The 22,635-nt window shown below is 35.7% G+C and overlaps 1 protein-coding gene across 2 annotated transcripts in view; it reads right to left on the bottom strand.

The window, feature by feature from the left end:
* gpc5c (glypican 5c) overlaps nucleotides 1-22,635 on the bottom strand; it is a 69,389-nt gene that overhangs the window by 10,795 nt on the left and 35,959 nt on the right. The window contains exons 4-6 of one of the 2 annotated variants that reach the window (XM_027143269.2): nucleotides 17,436-17,593; nucleotides 14,172-14,231; nucleotides 13,065-13,187 (exon numbers count right to left, since the gene is read on the bottom strand). In XM_027143269.2, the coding sequence (XP_026999070.2) occupies nucleotides 13,065-13,187; nucleotides 14,172-14,231; nucleotides 17,436-17,593 (341 nt within the window). The remainder of the gene's footprint in view (nucleotides 1-13,064; nucleotides 13,188-14,171; nucleotides 14,232-17,435; nucleotides 17,594-22,635) is intronic. The other variant, XM_027143270.2, reaches the window with a different exon arrangement.

The following is a 22,635-nucleotide window of genomic DNA, read 5'->3' as shown; positions in this document are numbered from 1 at the left end:
CTTAAAATAAAATGTATTTAAAAAAGCAGCCAAATTTGATGTTATTAATGTTATATGATATTGCACCCAAGTCATGTGATGTACATTTTAGTTAACATGGTTGTGTTATGAGACATTCCAGACATAAATTATGTCACCACAGCTGATGGTGTTTGGAAAATTCTTTCAAAAATGTCTGGGTAGGTTTTCATATGTCATGTCACTTTCACTTTCACAGTTCACTATGGAGGGAAAGTGCACTTTTTTAATGTAATATGCTTGTCTATATGTGTGCATTAAATTTTCTGACTGTGTACTCCTTGTTCATTTCCTGTCTTTCATGTGCTGATTGTATTGCACATAATATTTCAGAAATGTAAAGGGCGAATAAGAATGTTTACATTGTGAAAGACTGTTTTTATCTTTTAACAGGTATGCTGGTCGTTCATTTCTTTCATTTCTAGAATGTTTTTCCTTTTTCATTCACCCTTTCTGTATTATGTCGGAATGGGAGAGAAATGTAAAGGGCAAATGAGATGGCTCACATTGGAAAAGACTGCTTTATCTTTTTTCAATAAATGAAGAGTCAACCCAGCAACCCTGCACCTTTATTCCAGTGGAATATAACACACATACAAAATGACTCACACCCAGGGCCACCAATCAAATTAATTATATCCATTGGAGGTAAGAGGAAACCAAATAACCCAGAAGAAACCCACACAGTCATGGGGCAACATGCAAAGAAACTCTATACAGATCAAATCAGGGACCCTGAAAGCTTACTTAATGAACTCTACAACAGATTCATTATAAAAACATTATTCTATAACATTTTACATTTAGCAACTTACATTTTATCACAATTAATATGACTGAGCAATGGAGGTATAAAGGCCAGGCTCAGGAGCCCAACAGTGGCAGCTGGCATTTGAACTCACAACCTTTCGAACAGTAGTCCAACACCTTAGCTAAGTTAGCACATCCCCACAGCTTAATCTTTTAGTAATAATAGCATACTTACCAACATTGTTGGAAACCATAAAAGAATTAATAGCCTCCCACATCCTAAATCCCAATTTAACCCTTGGATAGTTTTGCTTTTACATGCATATACAAACAATTCACAAATTGGTTGAAATCCCTTAAACGTTGCTGTTTTATCCCCTTACACCGGCCCTTAAGCATTCCTTAAAGATAGCTAAATATGTTAAAATGAATGTGTTTGCATTTGTTATAACTGGAATAAATCAAAAGCTCGCAGTTGCCTCAGTAATACATTTCACATTCACAAGTCAAGCTAGGAATATTTAGCAAAATTCAGGGAGAAGGTCAGGTATGCATTTTATACAGTATAGAGTATACTAAAACTACACAAATATGTAAACAATAAGATGGCCATTGAAGCATGTTATTCTTAACCCTGAAAATTCTTTGTGTACAAGGAAGCTTTGACAAGAATATATTTTATGACAAATCTCGTCCACAAAAATGTGAGGACTAGTGCCCTATAAAATAGTTAAGATTTTCAATCCTTTCAATGTTTCTGCATGTATTATTAAATTTGCAGCAACACTGAAAATTAACAATAACCTTTCAGTTCAATACACTTGTCTGGGTATCATAACATTAATGGCGTGTGGGAAACACACACTGATTGCTCACAGGCTAGGTGGGGATGCATGAAAAAAAAAAAAGTTTCTGGCACATATGTACAACCGCATTCCCTCTGGCAACCAATACATCAAATAATGAGGAGCAGATTTGATAAAGCTTCATAAAAGCAATATTTAACACTCTGAATTGCTGCACATACATATACAGTGGTGTGAAAAAGTGTTGGCCCCATTCCTGATTTTTTCTTTTTTTTTTTGCACGTTTGTCACAGATAATCAAACAATTGTAAATATTAATCAAATATAACACAAGTAAACACAACCTGCAGTTTTGAAATGAAGGTTTTTAGGATTCAGGGAAAACAAAATCCAAACCCACATGCCCCTGTGTGAAAAAATGTTTGCCCCCCCTGTAACAACATAACTTAATTGTGGTTTATCACACCTGGGTTAAATTTCTCTAGCCACATCTAGGCCTGATTACTGCAACACGTTCGCAATCAAGAAATTACTTAAATAAGACCTGACTAACAAAGTGAAGTAGACCAAAAGATCCACACATTATGCAGAGATACAATGATATTCAGGAACAAATAAGAAAGAAAGTTATTGAGATCTATCGGTACGGAAAAGGTTAAAAAAGCCATTTATAAAGCTTTGGTAGCCAGCGAATCACAGTGAGAAACATTATGCACAAATGGCAAAAATATGGAACAGTGGTGAACCTTCCCAGGAGTGGCTGGCCAACCAAAATTACCCCAAGAGCGCAGTGACAACTCATCCAAGATGTCACAAAAGACCCCACAACAACATGCAAAGAATTGCAGGCCTGACTTGCCTCAGTTAAGGTCAGTCCTCATGACTCCACCATAAGAAAAAGACTGGGAAAAATGGCATTTCAAAAAAAGAACATCATACCAACAGTAAAATATGGTGGTGGTAGTGTGATGGTCTGGGGCTGTTTTGCTGCTTCAGGACCTGGAAGACTTGCTGTGATAAATGGAACCTTCTGAATGGCTGAAGCAAAACAAAATGAAGACTTTGGAGTGACCTAGTCAAAGTCCTGACCTGAATCCTTCTGGGATTCTGTGGCATGACCTTAAAAAGGCGGTTCATGCTTGATAACCCTCAAATGTCATTGAATTACAACAGATGAGTGGATGAAAATTCCTCCACAGCGCTGTTACAGACTCATTGCAAGTTATCGCTTATAGTGTAGTATAGTGTAGTGTAGTGTATACTGTAGTATAGTTCAGTAAAGTGTAGCAGTTCTTGCTGCTAAGGGTGGTCCAACCAGTTATTAGGTTTAGGGGGCAAACACTTTTTCACACAGGGTCATGTAGGTTTGGATTTTGTTTTCAGTTAATAATAAAAACCTTCATTTAAAAACTGCATGTTTTGTTTGACTAATATTTCAATTTGTTTGATGATCTGAAAAAGTAAAGTGTGACAAACGTGCAAAAAAATTAAAAACAGGAAGGAGGCAAACACTTTGCCTATTTTCACACCATTGTATGTGTTTAAATAGTTGTTTAATTTTTTTTTCACAGAATTATGCTTGTCTTAGAGTATAGTGCATGGCTCAGGTTAAAGGTTTTCTGCCCAATATCACAACAAATACTGTATGACCCACAACATCCATTTCAACTAAGAATAAATGTTGTGCTGACAGAGATATACCTAAAGACTCATAGTCAAGGTCAACATCCACTGGTCTGATTCCATCCATATTTAAGTTAATACCTCATACAGTAGCATGACTTTTAGTTAGAAACAGAAGTCGCTGAGATCAGGGAAACTGAAGAAGCTGATCACTCAAAGACATTTCAAAACAGTGGATATCGACACATGAGCTCAGCTCATTTGAATTGAACTGAACATCATTATCTTTGGCTCCTGTACTGACTTCCAGTATTACATTATTATCACAACCTCCCCCACATTCTCGTCTTCTATTTTAGCACTGACACAGGATCAGACTGCTATTAAAATGCTGACTGGTCAGTACAGAAGACCCACAGCGTGAATCTTAGATGAAGAAACTGAGGGAGCAAGATAACTAGGAGACAAGGTGTGAGATTCTCCATGTGCGCTGCAAGTTGCCAAGTCATGTGTTCCCAGTGTATCTGTTTGTGTGTCCTGGAATTTGAAACCATGTACCGCAAAATGTATGGCATTACCTGACAGTCACGTCTGGCCTTCTATCATTAACTCCTCATAACTGGCCTCCTATCATTAACGCCTATCATTAACTCTGCCTAATAGTAGCCATTCAACAATAAAAATGATCTAGAGACCAACACAGACAACATCTAAACACTAAGATGTTAATATGTTTCAACGTGTGTCAGGTTGAGGTTCTGTGGAAAAGCTAAGAGCAATAACTGAGAAATAATATGTGAAAAGAGCAAGATGACTCACACATGCAAGACCAGGCAAGCATGTAATTTACAGCTAGAGCATCAGAACAGATTAAGTGAGGTGATTTAATCTTGTGTTTCAACCCAATAATATCACATTTCAGAGCACTCTTTTCATCAGGGCTCTCAAGTTTTGAAGACAGGCAAGCATGACATGAAAAACCATAATGGGGGATTGTTGTGTTTGGTAAGGATCAATGACCGCAATTTAACCAAATACAAAGTATTTGTTTAATTTCCATTTATAAATTTGTATGTGTTTGTGTGTGTGTGTGTGTGTGTGTGTGTGTGTGTGTGTGTGTGTGTGTGTGTGTGTGTGTGTGTGTGTGTGTGTGTGTGTGTGTGTGTGTGTGTGTAAGAGAGAGAGAGAAAGAGAGAGATTATGATTGGTGTTGTTTATTGTAAGTGTTTGTTGCCTTTTTGGACTACTTTATCATTTGTAATGTCGCTCCCATATAAAACAGTTCGGCACAAGCCCAGCCATTTTTAGTGTCATGATTGAGGACAATGTCCCGTCCAGAGACAAGCTGTTTCGTGTTCAGGTTTTGTTCGAAACGACCATCGAAAATACTCTCTGTAATGAATGTTTTATTTTGTATTTTTTTCCATTGGTTGTTGCATTAAATCTTACCCAGATAGTGCTATTTTTTGATCCGCTATAGTGCAGCCTCTTTTTTTGATTGGCTGATAAGTGTCAGGCTCGACTAAGAGCTCCAGGAGAGACGCGCTTGCGTGGCGGGAGAGCGTGACAAAAGATCCAAATGTGTGACTGTCTCTCTCAATGCGTGATACTTGAGAGACCAGCATCATACATTTACTCACCATACTGTACCAACTATCCTTATTTCAATAAAATCTTTCGATACTCTGTCAGTACAGAACTGTTCCTTTCTCTCCACTGTTGTTCATCATGGTTGGCTGGACAGATGAATTCAGAATGGCCGTAAAAAGTTAGCATCAACATTTCCAAGTTAAGTACGATCCAAGTGTAAAGCCGTAATTAATGTAGAAAGTACAAATAAATGCAGGGTTACAAGCAAAATGAAACTCTGGGATTGTCTGCACAGTCTGAGCACAAAACATTCCTCCCAACCTATCCTTAGCCTAACTGGTATTAGCCAAAGAATGCAAACATCTTCTCAGTATGACTCTCCTAAACTTCACCTCACTCTTTCTCCTCCTTTGTCTAGTGGGTAAATAATCTTATGATTTTTTTTTACACCAAGGCAGCATTATTTGCTAAAAAAAAAAAAAAAACAATAATAATAAAATATAAAAATCATGACATCATAGAAAATTATGAAATAATGCATACATTTTCTGACCTGAAACAAAAAAATGACTACAAAAAAAAAAAAAAAAAAATCAGAAATAAAATAGATAGAAAGTACATTAGCCTGATATTCATATGTTTAAATTTGATATAAATTCAGAATCATTAAAATGAGATTCAATAATAATAAAATAAAAAATGAAAATTTCCCCTGAGAGTATTTAAGGTTAATTTGGGATATTGATGCCCATGATTTTTAAATATGTGACTCCAGAACATATCAGTGCAAAGGTGGACTGCAGGAATTAGTAGGTCAAGCAGTGTGAAGGGAACATTGTTGATGGATCAGCTCTTAAAAAGCAGCTGATTTGAGTATAGAAGACATCTTCAGAGCAGAAGTACATACTGGAATTGGGCCTAAGATGCTTGATCACACAGAGACTCCCTGCTCACTGCCAGTTCCTGTCTCTCTGATCTTCCCAGAGGGAGTGCTCCAGAAAACCAATCCAGCCCATCCATCCTGGCCTCTCTCGTTGTCTCTCTCTGGTTTATTTATTTCATCTTCCAACTATTGTTTGGTGCTTTTACAAGTCACCATTCCTCAGTTTGTGTATATATCTCTCTCCTCTCAGCTTCTCTTTCAGTTGGAGTCCCATATCTAGCAGCAAATGGATATTTGAATGTATCTGTGTTAAATAATATAATGCATTACATCTGTTCCTCGCCTGAACATAGATTATCCAAAAGAATGAAAATAAGTGGAAGGAGAAAGGAAACAAGGCAGTAAATAATAAGTAAAGAAACTGAATAAAGTTCTGATGCTTTTAATACAGAACGTCAGGATTAGCTATTTCCAACATGTCAAATTGATGGCAAGCCTCAGTGAGTACAGTATGTTTTGTAGTGCTATCAAGAGTTTGGAAGGATTTAATTGAACTGATCAATAAATAGTATAATAAGAAAATAATAATATAAAAAGAAGCAACATTTCTGTCCCTAACCACAGATTTATCATAGTTTCCTAAAAAAAATGAGTGATGTAAAGCTACAATATATCTATCTACATTAGTTATTTTCCCTGTCAAGGGGTTGCTGAAATGGGCTAGCAAAAGCTATGCTCAGCTATGCTACAATCCATGGCTTAACCCAAAATATTTAATCACTTACTGTATCAGGTCAATCTAATATTCTAACTGGATTATTAAGGAAGATGTACAGTATTTTGTGTGACTAATTGAAGGATTACTAACAAAAACGTGTCCACAACAATGTCCATGCTATTTAATACATGCTAGCTGAATATACAGTTTATTTACATGCAATTGATGAGGAGTTAGTACATGGAGCTATAACGTAGTTCAGATTCACTGCCTGGCAAATACTGAAAACGTACTGCAATATTAAACCTACGAATGTGACATTTTACTTTAAAGTGCCCTACACAATGTTCTATATTTGGCTCTCACTCTCGCTGTTTTTGTTGTTGTTGTTTTTGTTTTGTTTTTTGCAAACTTTTTCACTTTTTCCATTTCTTGAGTAATCTTAGTAATCTCTTGAGTACATTACTAAGATTCTTCACCTGTTGTGTTTTGCTCTTCTCTTTCTCCTTTCGTTGCTGTCTCAATCCTTCAAACTCTTGCTGTGTCTCCACACCCATGTAAAAAGTTAAATGTTATGATTGGTGGATCTGCCTGATCTTTCCGATATGAGGCATTAAGGATTGCACCCAGGCCATGGACTACATAACCTTTTCATCCAAAAGTATACACACACACACACACACACACACACACACACACACACACACACACCCACCACTACATTCCATTTTCTCTGCCTGTGGCTATAATTCATGTGGAGCATCCTGTTGCTCCAAAGCAAATCTAACCATCCTAGAAATCATACTCACCCACACAAACAATCTGCTTTCAGGACTAGATTTGCACGAGTGTATTTGTTCATATTAGAACAGGCATGTGTGGTTGCATGGGTGTGTCTGTATAATACTTGAGAGGACTGAGGGCATTTGTGTGTTGTTCAGGTCAAGCCCACAGCCTGCAGGAGAAGAATGCAGATCATGGGAAGGTACTGACTGTCTCCTGCTGGTAACCAGTACAGACAGACAGACACAATTCCTCAAGTGTCATAGAAATGCATGGAAACTGTTGAGTATGATGGATTATTATTATTATTATTATTATTATTATTATTATTATTATTATTATTATTATAGAGCCTTTAGTCTAGGTCACCATTCTGTAGAGCTCTAGTTATATTACAGCTAAGAATCTGCCAAAGATTCAGATTCCTGATGTTAGTATGAGGGGTGAGATTAGTGGTAGCAGTTTTTCTTATCATTGTATAATTATGAAATTCAACAAACATTCACACAGTGGAGATCGGGTTAGATGGTGCAGAGGGGGTTTGAGGCTGTGGGTGAAGAAGGCCTCATTGTGGACTTCTGATTTGAAACACTTCTTAAACCATTAACAAAGGCCCTCCTGTGAGCAGGGTGTGGGAAACAGTGGGAGAGAGAATCCCTACGCCTAGCCTGGGAATGTGCCCTACAAGTGCATGCACTGACAGGAGGATATTATACACATGCTCTCATATCATTCACCACCATACATACACTTTGCATCATTCACACGGTATTCATCTGCTATTATCCAGTTCATCAATGAACCAATCAGTCACCTTTGTGTGTGCTGAGCTATGTACAGTACGACATAGTTACCTTTACAGTATATGAAAGAGAGTTGTCTATATGCTTATATATTGTCCAGTAGTTCCATAACTGGACACCAGAACGCACGCACGCACGCACGCACGCACGCACGCACGCACGCACACACACACACACACACACACACACACACACACACACAGCTGCACATTCAATTAAAAATAAATATAAGATAGAAATACACAACTCACAATCATAACACTGCATATGTACTCTGTATATTATATGTTCAACACGAGAATATGAAAATGATCTACACAAGTTCATAGTGGTTGCTACCTTAATCTCCATGATGCCCTTTGGTCATGTCTGATTTATAGAGTTTATTTATAGTTCATGTAAATATGATACTTTTGTAAGGAAAAAAAAGGTGCTTTATAGCATGACACACTTACTGTATGTGCCTATAATTTTCATTCATGTTCAGTATCAGGTTAGTCTGGATTTGGTAGAAAATTTGGAACCATAATGCACCAACTTCAGGCATGAAAGGCTACTCGGTGACTGAGACAAACCGCAGGAACAGAGTGAGACAAAACAAATGGGAGTGAGAGACCAAAACAATCCAATGTTACTCCATGATCAAAGGATTCAGAACTGCTGAAGTTTTCTTTAGTCTCTGATCAGCCAATTATGTATTTGTTATCTAATATGTTGGGAAGCTAGTGAATGATAGATGATAATCGTCAATGAGCACATTTAATTCATGTTCACATTAGACTCGAATAAAATCCAACTTGCAAGTTTACATGAATGTAAGAGAAAGTAATCTATCTCCTCTGAGTTTGCGCCACCCCAAATTTGTCTGAACTTTAACCCTGAAAGTCCACTAATCTTGGAGCAAATAGAAAGCCATGAATGGGCACCTGGAGCCACGTCATTGTGAAAGACTCGGCTTGGAGGAACTGCTTATTAGTATAGGGCTATTAGCAAAATACTCTGTGTTATATAAGAGCAGTACTGTATGTGCATACATAAATATATATTAAAAAGATCTTGCTAATAATCAGTGAAACAATTCACAAGGTAAATATCTACCCAATATATTTTTATTATTTATTTCTTTTAATCCAGGGCTTGTTAACAGGCAAACTGATGAACATAGAACATATATATTTTATTCTCTAATTCATCTGTAATATTGACCAATCAGGACTTGATATTACTGGAGCTTTTTCCAGAACTTGATACTATGACAGTAAAGGGAATGGTACTACAGCACTGGTGCCATGATTATTTAGGCATATTCCTTAGTGTGCATTGTATGGTTTGGACCAAAGCCCATTCTATCTATTTCTGTGTACACTTCCAGCCATGAGATAAAGCACACAGTGTAGGATGAGCTCTGTATCATCCACACTATTACGTCTTTTCCCAAAGTAGCTTACAATACCATTTTCTATCCCATTACAAAATCTTACATCATGTAGTTTTAAGCATATTAGCTGTGCTTGAAGGAACCCAGAAACCTTTTTGTCAGAATCTCAGGACTACTCCACTGCAACAAGGGCCTTTTTTTTTTAATTTTCTGATCTGTATGTTTTTGCATAAGTTAAAGTAAAAGACAGCATGCATTGAGCAGCATATTACCCATGGCAAGGCTATAAACATGAACTTTCTCTTCTTGCACATCTGGTCTAAAAAGGGATTAACATTATTAACAGCATGCTTACACAATAAAGCAAAATTAATATTGTCTAAAATATCGTAGAGCAGTAAAAGCTCAGTGGTTAAGGCAATGGCTACTTCTACTTCTACTTCTAAAAAAGTTAAAGGTTCAAATCCCAGCCAAACCAAACTACAGTACTGCTGTTGGGATTTGGAGTAAAGGACATAACCAGCAATGATCTGGTGAGTTCATTCATCACATTAGCTAGGATTAAGCCTAGTTGGTTATGTCTTAGTTGCACTGTTTCCCAAATATTGTTTACTCACTTTCTGATTCAGACTTTAGCCACTTTATGTTTGATTATGATTTCATGTTGTTATTAATGTTTTCTATCCTGAAGACAGTGAAGCATGTAAAAGCCTTTATATAAAGACATAATATGCAATGAGATCTTGTGGATGCCAGTTTCCATGTTCACAGACACAGACTATTCACAGACACGTTCTTATACATGTTTGCACTCTTTAAACACCTAAATAAATAGATGAATGTAAAAGCAACATGCATCTTTGGCCACAGTTTAGTGAATCTCTGTGTATATACAGAGATTCATACAGTATATATGTGTACATACTGTAAACAACCCACATCAGACTACAGAGAAACAGCAGAGAAAATTCCTCTTGATAACAGGTAAATTGCAGGGCCTTACATGGTCCAGATACAGCCTAGATATATACAAATGACTAAACAGATGGCATAATATTGTCAGCATTCATAAAGGGAGATAGATAAAAAGATTTATGTATAGTTTCCATTGGTAATGGGGCTTTAGTGGATATCTCCTTTTTTTGCTCACAAGGCAGACTATAGTTTTCAAGTTCCTCCTAATGGATAGCTAAAATAATTTGGATGACAAAAATAGTATTATAGCATGGGATTATTGATAAAATACTCATCTGCTATCGATCAGGCTACATACATTTCCAAGGTTATGTTAGAAACAAATGCTGAGAAGACATACAACGATCGGGATGAACCACTGCAATGAATTTGCAGATGTGCAGAAATGATTTTGAAATATTTGACCAGAAAAATAATAAATTCTGTCAACGTAACTTTTAACAGCTTTCACCAAGTGGCAGTGGAAGTGGCCAAACCTACTCAATAAAATTGATAAACCAAAGTAAACCAAATTGATAGACCATTATTTTCATTATGCTTTAAGTATTACAGTACTTTCAAAATTATGCTAACACAATTCCTCAGGATTAATGATCCCTTGTTCCATGTACGCTTATGCTAGAGGTAAAATATTTCTAATCAATATACAATCAAAACTCATTAATATGCTGTTTTTTATTGGTGTGTACTGAAATTGCACAATATAAATGTAATAAAAAAGACAGACAGACAGAGAGAGAGAGAGAGAGAGAGAGAGAGAGAGAGAGAGAGAGAGAGAGAGAGAGAAAGAGACAGAGAGACTAAGAGACATAGAGAAATATCTTAAATAACTGCATAATCATCCTCTTCACTGTGTTCACTGTGGAAAATACGTAAGAATAATCACAAGGCAATGTTTGAAACTGTACAATAGGTTAAGAGGTTATGGTGATGGGATGGGTTGAGGTACATAGCTTTTCTAACAGCTTAATCAGATGCAATCAGATGGAATTATTCTCACATTAGAGAATCCTGTCTCCCTAATCTGTCTCCAAAGTCTCTGTCTGGATGAAAAATTATAAACATAGGCTAGTGGAATGCTTACATGACATCATTTGTACATGTTCAGCATTACCAAATAAGAATTGAGTCAGTCTCTCTCTCTCACTCTCTCACACACACACACACACACACACACACACACACACACACACACACACACACACACACACACACACACACACACACACACACACACAGTTTGTTTAGAGACACTGATGCCTTCTCCATTGTTTGCTAAGATTGCGGGTGCTGCCATGGAAATAGGCTCAAAAGCGGGACTCTTTTGGTGCAGAAAATAATAATTGCGGAGTAAATGGTATAAAAGGCAGCTAAAAAGGAGGAATCATGAAAGTGTTTACATGATTCCTGAGTTATTTGTAAGAAGTGAATCCAGACATTTAAGAAGCAGACAAGTATTTGCTGGGTGACCTAACACAGGATCAAGGATGATAAAAGCCAACATCCAGTTCTGAGACTCCATTTGAAAGCATAAATTCACTGCTTTAATAAGTTTTAGGAACAGGGATGATTTTGCCTTTATTATTCAAAGCAGTAAAAATATTAATGAAATATTAAATCCTAATTTATAAGTATTTTAATTAGGTCAAACCCCGAGATCGGGTTTTTCTTAGAATCTAATATAATATATTTTTACAGATACTGTATTTAGCCAGAGTTGACTGATTCTTTAGGAGCATGCTTTAACATTTATTCGCACAGAAGTAATTCATACAATTTTCCTTCCTGTTCACTATTTACCCTGCATAGGGTATAACATAAAGACACTTCAATATACTGTATATGTAGTGCACTATTTTTTCAAATAAAACACAATTTTTAATTCAGCCAAAGAAAACTTTGTTTGCATACTGATTCTTGGGAACTGGTTAATAACAAGGAGCCTAGTACCACATACCGTTCTACATTACAAAACTCTAGGTACGTTTATAATAGAGATGGTGGTGCATACAAGATGATGATGTCTTTTAATATTCAAATAATATGAATCCACGCTTCATGGAATTGTTATTTCTAATGGTGAGTAAAAAAGCTTAAAACATTTTATCTAAGCATTTTATGATCATGACAAAAAAAGCCTGTTGACATTGACGAGAGAATTAATCGCATCATGATATAATAGCGTGCTCAGTTTAAGTGCATTTTATACTTATGGTTTATAGATGCTTAGATTAAAAACAGGCATCAAATCCTAAACTAAACATCCCCAGCAGTGAAGCCTACAGAAGTCATTATAAAGCAATTAGTAGTGAGACTCCAGGCGAAAGAGATAATTCTCTCATAATACACATTGCATTCCTTTATTCTATCTGTAATCCACTGAGAGAAATAGTCAAGCGCATACTTCCAAGAGTAGCCAAGACAAACTTCCCCACACCCCCCACACTCACCCCCACACACTGAGTTCTGAATATGCATTTACAGGCAAGAAAAAGCATACATCTTTATATTCTCTTCTCTTTTTATCTCATGTATTTTCTCCACTTTGATTATCCCATATGTCTCAAATCATTCTGTATATTTTACCACAACCTCCATTGTCCATCTATCATCTTCTTCGAATATTCTGGCCTATCTGTCTCTCTCGTGTCAATTATTTCAATTGATAAAATTAGTTAAATGAAGCCTCTACAAACTGAGAGTGAAAGCAGAGAAGAATTCAGCAGGTTAGACTCACCTCTCCACTACATCGTTTCCGCTCCAGCAGTTGGGTTCATCACGCACAACTTCTCCTTCACACAACATCTCTGGCAGTGCTGCAAAAAATGCCTTGTAGCGCACAATATGCTTAATCAATTCCCTAAAGGAGATTCATACAACAGACCAACAAACACAGAAAGAGAGAAAGAGAGAGAGAGAGAGAGAGAGAGAGAGAGAGAGAGAGAGAGAGAGAGAGAGAGAGAGAGAGAGAGAGAGAGAGAGAGAGAGAGAGAGAGAGAGAGAGAGAGAGAGAGAGAGAGAGAGATGGATGAGGGGTTACATTTGAGGTCATATCTAAATTTTCAAACCAATACATGCACAAATACAGGATAGTGATTAAATGAACCAGGTGTCACACAGCATAGTGATTTAAAAATATATTTACCAATAAAACAGAAAATAAAAAGCTTTATTATTATTTGACCATCTATATACAAGTTCGGAAAATAAGGGCAGCCTAGACTCACATTTACAGTGAATTATATTATGAAGAAAAGAAAAACAAAATGTATAGGCTAATATAAAGTGAATTTAAAACTGTATCTAATTCAAATTTATTAACATCAAAATTCAAAATTGTACATCTTATAAAAAAGTATATCTTAGATTCGAATATACAGGTGCACATACAAAAATTAATGAGGCTCTTCAACTGAAATAAGCGCTAGAAGGTAATTAGATGTAAAACTAGAACTAAAAGAAAAACATGGACACACAGCTTCACATGAGGATATGCAACAGGAGGATTTGTAAATCAGAGGGTTCCAAAAAATAAGTGAATCACATGCTGAATAATGGATGAGTTTTGCCATCATCTCACAATTATGTGATATCCAGACATGACTGGGTGGTAATAATTCAGGCAGAACTAATGGATAACTATCACTAGTGTATCACTAATGCATGCAAAATATAATACAATGTAGAAAGGACTAAATTAGACTTTGTGTGTGTGTGTGTGTGTGTGTGTGTGTGTGTGTGTGTGTGTGTGTGTGTGTGTGTGTGTGTGTGTGTGTGTGTGTGTGTGTGTGTGTGTGTGTGTGTGTGTGTCTGTGTGCATGTGTAAGTGGGTGTGCGTGCTTACCGAGCGATCTGTTTTAGACTTCTATCTTTATTGTGTTTGGTGGGTTTCAGAGGCAGCGAGCTGATCAGCCCACCACACAAGTTTATGGAGCAGTCCAGGGGAGGATGAGGCAAGCAGGAAGAGAGTGAGTTGTGAGAAAACAAAAAGTCATAGAACAGAGGAAAGAGGAGGAGAAGGGATAAAAAAAAAATCATGATCCTGTGGGAAAAGTCAAACATGCACATGCAAATTCAAAGCTATTATGTCAAGCTGCACTGCAAAACAACCATGCAGTACAACTCTCAGGGAAACAGTGCCATCAGCATCAACACAATCAATCTCTCTCTCTCTCTCTCTCTCTCTCTCTCTCTCTGAATGTACTGTATGTCTGTATATCAATGTTCTCATTTTCTTTTGCTGCTTTATATTACCTGTTAAGGTCATCAGTTGTCAGTGCCATGAGAAGCTAGATAACGCCATACAACTTTAATGCCATTTATGTAAAGCTTTCAGAAAGTAGCACAACAAATCCACAAGAGGAAACACACAAACACATACGAAAAAATTCAATAGAAATGTGTCGCTGTTTGTCATTTAGTTTGATTATTATTCCCCCCCGACCCTTTTTTTTCCCCTATTATTATTATTAATTCTAAGAGCAAATCTACAGCAGGTTCTTAGAACAATATAAACAGAGACAAAACCGAGCCCCAAATAATGCTCAACTGTTTTAAAATTGTTTTATTTAAATTTATTTAATTACATTTAAAGTGTCTATTTTGGTTTAACAATGAAAACCTCTACCTTATAAATATGTTTAATTTAAATAATAACTTTGGATTCACTTTGACAGTTGACAGTGCTCTGATATTATTTTGCAAGTATTTTTATTTTTATTTTTTTACTTATGTGATGAGTTTATGTGGTTTAGTACTTATTTCAGTCTAACACACATATATACAGTTGAGCTCAAAAGTTTGCATACCCTGAAAGAAAGTGTTAAACCTTGCCATTTATTTATGGTCACATTATTTATCCTCCTGTATGCTACTGTTGTTTACATTACAATCTCTACTAACTGTTTCTCTTAATTCATAGCTGATAACTATAAATTTAATCAGTGTTTTCAAGGAAGCAGTTTCGCAAAAGAATTATACCTGAGTCCTCATATAAGGTTGGTACAATAAATATATAGAAAGAATGGAGTTGTGAGAAAATGTTCGGGTCTCAAGAGGTTAAAGATAGTGGTCACGTGAAGTCCTTAATTATCACATAATTGTTTGACTCCTTTTTAAAACCTAATGATGACTGAAATTACATAAACAACCCTGATCAAAAGTTTACATATCCTTGAATGTTTCACCACCTTATAAATACACACGTTGACACACAAAGGTTTAAATGGCTATTAAAGGGAAGTTTCCCCACCTGTGACTCAATGTAATTGTAATTAGTGTCTGTGCATAAATAAGAAGTGAGCTTCTCAGCTCTGTTGGTACTAAGCCATGGTCAGGTATACCAAGAAAGATTTCACCCTCTACTGAGAGAATTGTTTGGGACACAAAGTAAAACCCACAAACAACTTCTAGAGAAATACAGGCTGCTCTGGAAAAAAGTGGTGGTGTTGTTTCAAGGAGTACAATAAGGATGTAATGTAACGCCAATGACCTGCATGGTCGAGTTGACAGGAGAAAGCCGTTACTGCACCCATGCCACAAAAAGGTCGGCCTTTAGTAAGACAGACAGCATCTTGACAACTCATTTTGAGTGATGAGACCAAAATTGTACTTGATAACTATATCTATTGAATATATATAACTTGAGACCTATAAGAAATAAAATAAATTTGTTTTGCATTCTTACTCATGTTTTAAAAAACGGTACAGAACTTGCAATTCTTTCTAGGTATGCAAACGTTTGAGAACAACTGAGTTTTTGCATAAATATATATCCAAAATCATGTGTCATAAACACAATGCCAATAACATGCCATTTGTCATCATAGACCAGTCTTTATACTGGAATCAAATAATGAAAACAATGTTATATATAACAATATTATGTATTATATTGCTACTCTCTTTGATCTAGTTTTTTTAACTTCTCTTTTACTTGTATTTTTATTATAATTTTGCTTCCTTTCATTCTCACATATTACTAAAACATTAGTTGCTTTTGCTTGTTATTTTGTCATAGGCTCATCCCTGAAGAAAAACATTTATTAAACACAGTTAAACCTCTTTCAAGCGAAGCTTTCAATTGTATATAAATAAACTGCTACTGGATCAAGCTAAGGTTATGGTATTGTAGTCTAGAATAAAGGTTTAAAGGTTAAAAGTCTTCTCTCATCTCCGTGTGCATAGCTGTACCTCTTACTGTGTTTCTTTGTGTGTGTTTCACTTGTTTAATTGTTCTTCTTACATCTATCTTCTTCTCTCTACTTAGTTGCTTGCAGCAGTTAGATCATGCTTAGATTGGATTCTGCCAAGTCATTTTGATGGAAGTAACTAAATCGATAAATGTAAATATAGCACTAAAATAAACATATTGTAATTTACTCTATACTTACAGTATATTTATATCTGGCTATATCTTTTCAGCACTTCAGAAATACCAGCTAAAAAAGCTTGTGTAATCTCTTTTTTTTCCCTTACGGATCATACTGTTTTCTCACTGGCTTCTGCTGAGAGGAATAAATACATTTAAACAGGAAGTGCCTCTTCCATCTCCTGCTGATGCTTTCATTCAGGCTTCAAATGAGCCCCGGTGCCAAGTACAACACACTGTCTGCCAGCTTGGTGCAATATGGATCTGTAGCACTGCCACTCTAACAGAGAGTGCCACTGTATGTATGCCTGGTGTTTGTGAGATATCAAAGGCCTAGGTTAAATTAATAGTATTTACTTTATTGGGGTTCACTTCCTAGGTCAGTTACACTTAAGAAGACTGTGAGACCTATTCACTTACTGGTACAGGTTAAAATGAAGTAAATGTGCAACTGTTGTTGAGTCGCCTTGGGTAAGATTCCCTTTTAGATCATATTATGGTTGTGTTAAAAATATCTAATCCTTACACGAGATATTATTTGGAAAAAAATGTCATCTGACATTCCTTACCAATTTTTTTACTGGTGGCTAGACAGCACACTGACAGTAAATAGAAGTGGATCTGATGTTGTGTATGCTGTGTAATGAAGTTATGACTCAAAGATATCTTCTTAAATGCATAGATATGCATTGGAATGGGCAATATAAGACTTGATAAGGCTTTTAAAAGCTGTCTAACCTGCGTAGATCCAATAATTTTCCCAGCTGTTTCTTGATATTAGAGTCTGTCTGGTTGGTCGTAGGTTCTGGGGCAAGTGTTACTGTTGGTATCATCTTAACAGTGGTGGGGTGAGTACTTTCATTTTCAGCCAAAGAATGGCCACATACTTTATCCACCTGGAGAAAAGAAACAGAAAGAAGGATGTTACATTTCAGAGAACTCCTCAATATTAGAGTGAATGATAAGGTAGCTGTGCACTTTGAAAATATCTGTGGCAGCCTGATAAAACCTAGGAAAATTGAAAGTTTTGATTACCCCAAAAGTGAAATGAGACAAAATGACCTTTAAAGTTTTAGTGCATTTAAAGTTTCCATTGGAATATATGGATTTCTTCTGTATTTAATTAAATACACATAGTAGAAAAATAGTAAAATATAAAAATAAGACCATGAAAGTTATGTTGTTTTTAAATTTATGAGGTTTTACAGTACAGTATGTGTTCCATAACCCTTTAACAGTCCTAAAATATCTAAAACAGATCCCTCATCTATTTGTGGCTTACATTTATAGAACTGACCAATTGAGGGTTAAAGGCCTTGCACAGAAGCCCAGGAGGGGCTTGGTTGACCTGGGATTCAAACTTAGAACCTTCTGATTAGTAGTGAAAAAACCTGAACCACTGCACTAATTTCAAAAAAGAGAAGGAATGAAAATCTGAAAATCCCTTACGGCATAAAAAATAGTTTAGTAAAATAAAGTGCCACTTTTACCTTTTTTCACAATGAAGTCCAAGATAATGTAGTTAGGTGCAAAAATATAGACCATACAACACCGGGGCAGTTGAATCAGGCTCCTCAATACCCAGTACACCATGGCCGCCATAATATTACACCGCTTTAGAGTGCCCTTAAACATCGCCTGTAGTCTATGTTAGAAAATAAACTCCTAAAATCTAACTTTTAAAGTTGTTTTGCTGTGTTAAGGAATAGACTTTTTAGTTTTAGTGTTATAACAATAACTGAAATGACATTACTTGGGTAACCCTCAACAGGATCTTACTATAATCATGCTTCACACTGAGGAATAGAAAGGCCAAAATGTTACTGTACATAGTAAATTTTACTTAGACTGGAGAACCTTTTCCCACACACTTGCTGAGTCTCCAGCGTGTTTTGGCAAGGTCCAATTAGGATTTCATATGGCTTACTACTCTTCCATAAAGCCTGTCATTGTGGAGCATTTGGGTTAAGGTTGTCATCTGAACAGTTTCTCTTATCTGAGGTGTAGAGTTCTTTATCTTGTAATGCCTAATGCCCTCCTTTAGGTTGAATCACAGTTGTGCCATATTCATTCTTAATTTTATGGGATTGGGGGTTATTTTTAAAATAATCTCTCATTGAAACTTTTTCCAGAACTTTGACCTGAGTTTGCTTTAATAGCTCTTGGAACTTCATGATGCTGTTTGTTTAGATATCTTCTCTATCAAGCTTCCTTGGAACAGCTTTATTTATATTGAGGTTCCCTGACATTAAAATTTCATAAAAGTGGACTCTATGTAAATAATTGTGTAATGGAAATTGACTGTACTAGAAATATTTAATGAATTTCACACCAATGGTGCTGAATATTGGAAATATATGTCCAACCATAACCAACAAAGAGGACTGTAAGCTCTTCCAACTGCTCAATAGTAATCCTGACAATTGCTGAAGAGCCACATAGAACTGTAAACATATCAGCAATCTACTAAATCCCTTATTTCCCCTTTCAACCTTCAGTTCTATGGCCACCATGTAGTAACACTACAGATCTGTGAGAAGCACTAGTATGTTTTAAAAACCTTTGCATTATGTGTCTTGGCAGTGTCTTGCAATCTGGAATTTGAGAGATGAATCATTAAGACTGAGAGTTCAAGCTCAGGTGACAGTGGTCAGATATATCAAGATAGATAGTCTCTAGAAACTACTATTGCAGAGCCACTAATAGAATTAGATCTAACACACACACACACACACACACACACACACACACACACACAGAGAGAGAGAGAGAGAGAGAGAGAGAGAGAGAGAGAGAGAGAGAGAGAGAGAGAGAGAGAGAGAGAGAAAGTGAGAGAGAGAGCATTGTAGCACTATACAAAAACATAGAACTGTCACAGAACTAAGAAATCACCTTCAAGTGTAAACTAAAGCTGTCAATAAACATAAAATATAAATATTAACTAGAGAATGGAAATTTCATTAGATCCACTGTGTTATTCCAGATCCACTGTGAATGAATAAATGAATATATTATCATACCAATCATACTTATATATTTTTTTAAGAAATTAATTTACATTTTTCCTAAAACAACCATTTTCACATACATGCACAAAGCTAGGGGTAAGCATATGGGTCTTCATAAGCCAAACAAATTGTCACAATCCCATCTATTAACTTTACCCAAGTTGAAGTCAGCCATTTTGGATCTTGTAAATTGACAGGTTATTTAAAAATAATCCTCCTATGAGATTCATTAGATGGGGAATTTTGGAAATCTTATATGGAACTGCTATGGAGCAGCATTCATTGAACTTATTGCGACACACAAAAAGAAAGCGTGGCATAATTCCTTTTTACATCATGTAATGTGGCCAAAGTTTATATTTATGTTAAAAGGGGACACATACACATGCCAACTCGCAGCAGGAAATAAGGCTTATAAATCCAATTTTGAGCTACTTCTTCTAAAGGGATGATATAATACATGTCAAATTGGGTCAGCATGATCTAAAGTTATCCATGATGCTAAACTATTAAGGATCTTTTGATATATTAAAAAGAACTGTGATAATAAGTCAATATGTGATTATATCACATATTTCCACATGTTATGAAATTAAATCCTTTAAGTAATCACATTTTTGACATTATTAATTAACATTATCAGATTCATTCAGAAATGTTGCTTAATCTCATTTTACAGAATACTCTATGGCTTCAAATGTATCTTCATTGATGCAAAATATTCGCTTGACAACAACTGCTCATGAAACAGATACCAGTTGCTTGGGTCCATCACTATGTGTATACAATTATGTATACTATTATATTTGCAGTTATAGAACATTTATAGTCAGGCAAACCAAAAATATAGTATTCACATACTGTATGTATTTACCTACACTTTAATAAACATCTTACACACACACACACACACACACACACACACACACATAGTTCTAGCAACTGATCAATACATTTTCATCTTACTGAAAGCATTTAGACTCAATCAATCTTTCAGATACAATGTCGGTTTGGACAAGCACATAAACTAAAACTTAGTTATAATCAATTTATCTATACTAAAAGAGGAATTAAGGTTATTCATTATGCTTCATTTTCGCTGATGGCCAAGGAGAAAACTCAAGTAAGTCATCATATAAATTAAAAATGAAAGTCAATTATTAAGCTTCTTAACATATATTTACTGTATAATTAAATATGGACAAAGCTATGTAAGGCAGCCTGCAAAAACTCTTCACATGGACAACGTTTCTGCTAAATTTTCTACTTCATAGTTTCGAACAAAAATATGTTTTTCTTTTGGATGTATTTCAATCTCAAATACATTTTAGACTTTACACGATGTTTTACGACTCACATATGCTTACAGAATTGTCTGTGTTAAGGGTCAAGGCTCCATAATGTGGAGTGGCTCCAATTGTGGAATACATTGACATATTTTGCACACACCTAACATCGGTTGAATAATACAACTACACGGAGGCAGAAATAATGAAAGACTACTGTCAAACCACAGCTCTTCTATAAACATACCAGAAAATCTATCCCAGTTTAACAAAAACAGTAAATGCTGCCAAAGTTTGACACAAGATTCTTGCAGTATTAGAAGTTTATTGGGGGCAGCAGCATTGCTTGCAAAGATATTCACTAGGCATTTTAACTTGCTATATACTGTTAGTGTTGTAACCTCAAATTGAATAGTGTTATTGCTAATATAGCTAGCTTTGATTTCTATAAATGTTTGATAACTCCTTCTGCCTTGAATGCTAATGTATCATTGTCAATGTATCTAGGTATGTGTCAACTTAGTCATACAGTATGTATGCTGCTGGCTTAATGTTCTAAAAATTAGCAACATTAGCTACTTTCACTACATATCCATTACCTCAGGACTGAAATTTTAACTAAAACTATCAAAAACTAGTTAAAAGTACCACTGTTGCTACTAACTAACTATTTTTGCCTAATTTTCTTCGTCTTCCTATTCTTGGAAATATAGAACCATGCTTGTATAACCTCTAAGTAGCTTACCCCAAGGAATACAACAGCATGTACGGAAATCCATCTGCTCTTGGTAATGTTGTGAATCAGGGTAATCAAAAATAACATCCAGAAAAACATCCTGTCTCAAACTTGACCCTGCATAAAGCTTTCATAATTTCATGAGTTTTTTTGATGTGGGCTCCATTGATTTTTTTTTTTCCCAAAATAGCATGAACACACTCATTTTTCCATTCCAAGAAAACTTTGTTTTTGTTTTTGGCTTTGTGTTTTTGGAATTACTTGCAGAGTACATAACATAACTTAACCCCATGTAGGCAACAATAATCTCAGTGCTAATATTGAGGTAATGTAATGTATTATGTTCATTATACTGTATATCTGTATATATAAAATACTGTTTGATTTACATGTGTCTCTCCCCTAAATACAAGAAATGATCTTTACCCAGTATTCATACAAAATATACAGTTATTTTATAAAACACCTCAATTAAAATGTGATTTTAAGTGAATAATTATTTTCCTTTTGTTTATTATAATATAGTTTTGTGTCAGATCTGTTAACACAATCCCGAATTTTTTTTTAAGAAAAAAAAATTGCGATGTCACAAAATATGTTCGTTGTCTTGTAGCTATAGCCTTTGGATCTGTGGATCTAGTGGGGTTTGTTATGCAGTCAGGGAAATACTGCTGGCATGTATTGGGTTGGTTTGTCCCGTTAGAGGGATACAATTGCCTAATTAGCCAGTGCTTTTATGGCACAACAGAGTATAGTTATGACATTTAAAAGAAACCCCACAAGAAACAGGTTTTTAAAAAAGGCACTTGCATGTGCTGCCTGATTGATAGACTATGTTTTGTGCATAGCTGACACAAATTCAAAAGAAATGCAGCTTTTATTGCCACCTATTCACGTACACTAGGGTG

Source organism: Tachysurus fulvidraco, chromosome 22, assembly GCF_022655615.1.
Source record: "Tachysurus fulvidraco isolate hzauxx_2018 chromosome 22, HZAU_PFXX_2.0, whole genome shotgun sequence".
Lineage (NCBI taxonomy): Eukaryota > Metazoa > Chordata > Actinopteri > Siluriformes > Bagridae > Tachysurus > Tachysurus fulvidraco.
The sequence above is the reverse complement of the archived record's forward strand: the minus strand, read 5'-3'. Positions and strand labels throughout refer to the sequence as shown.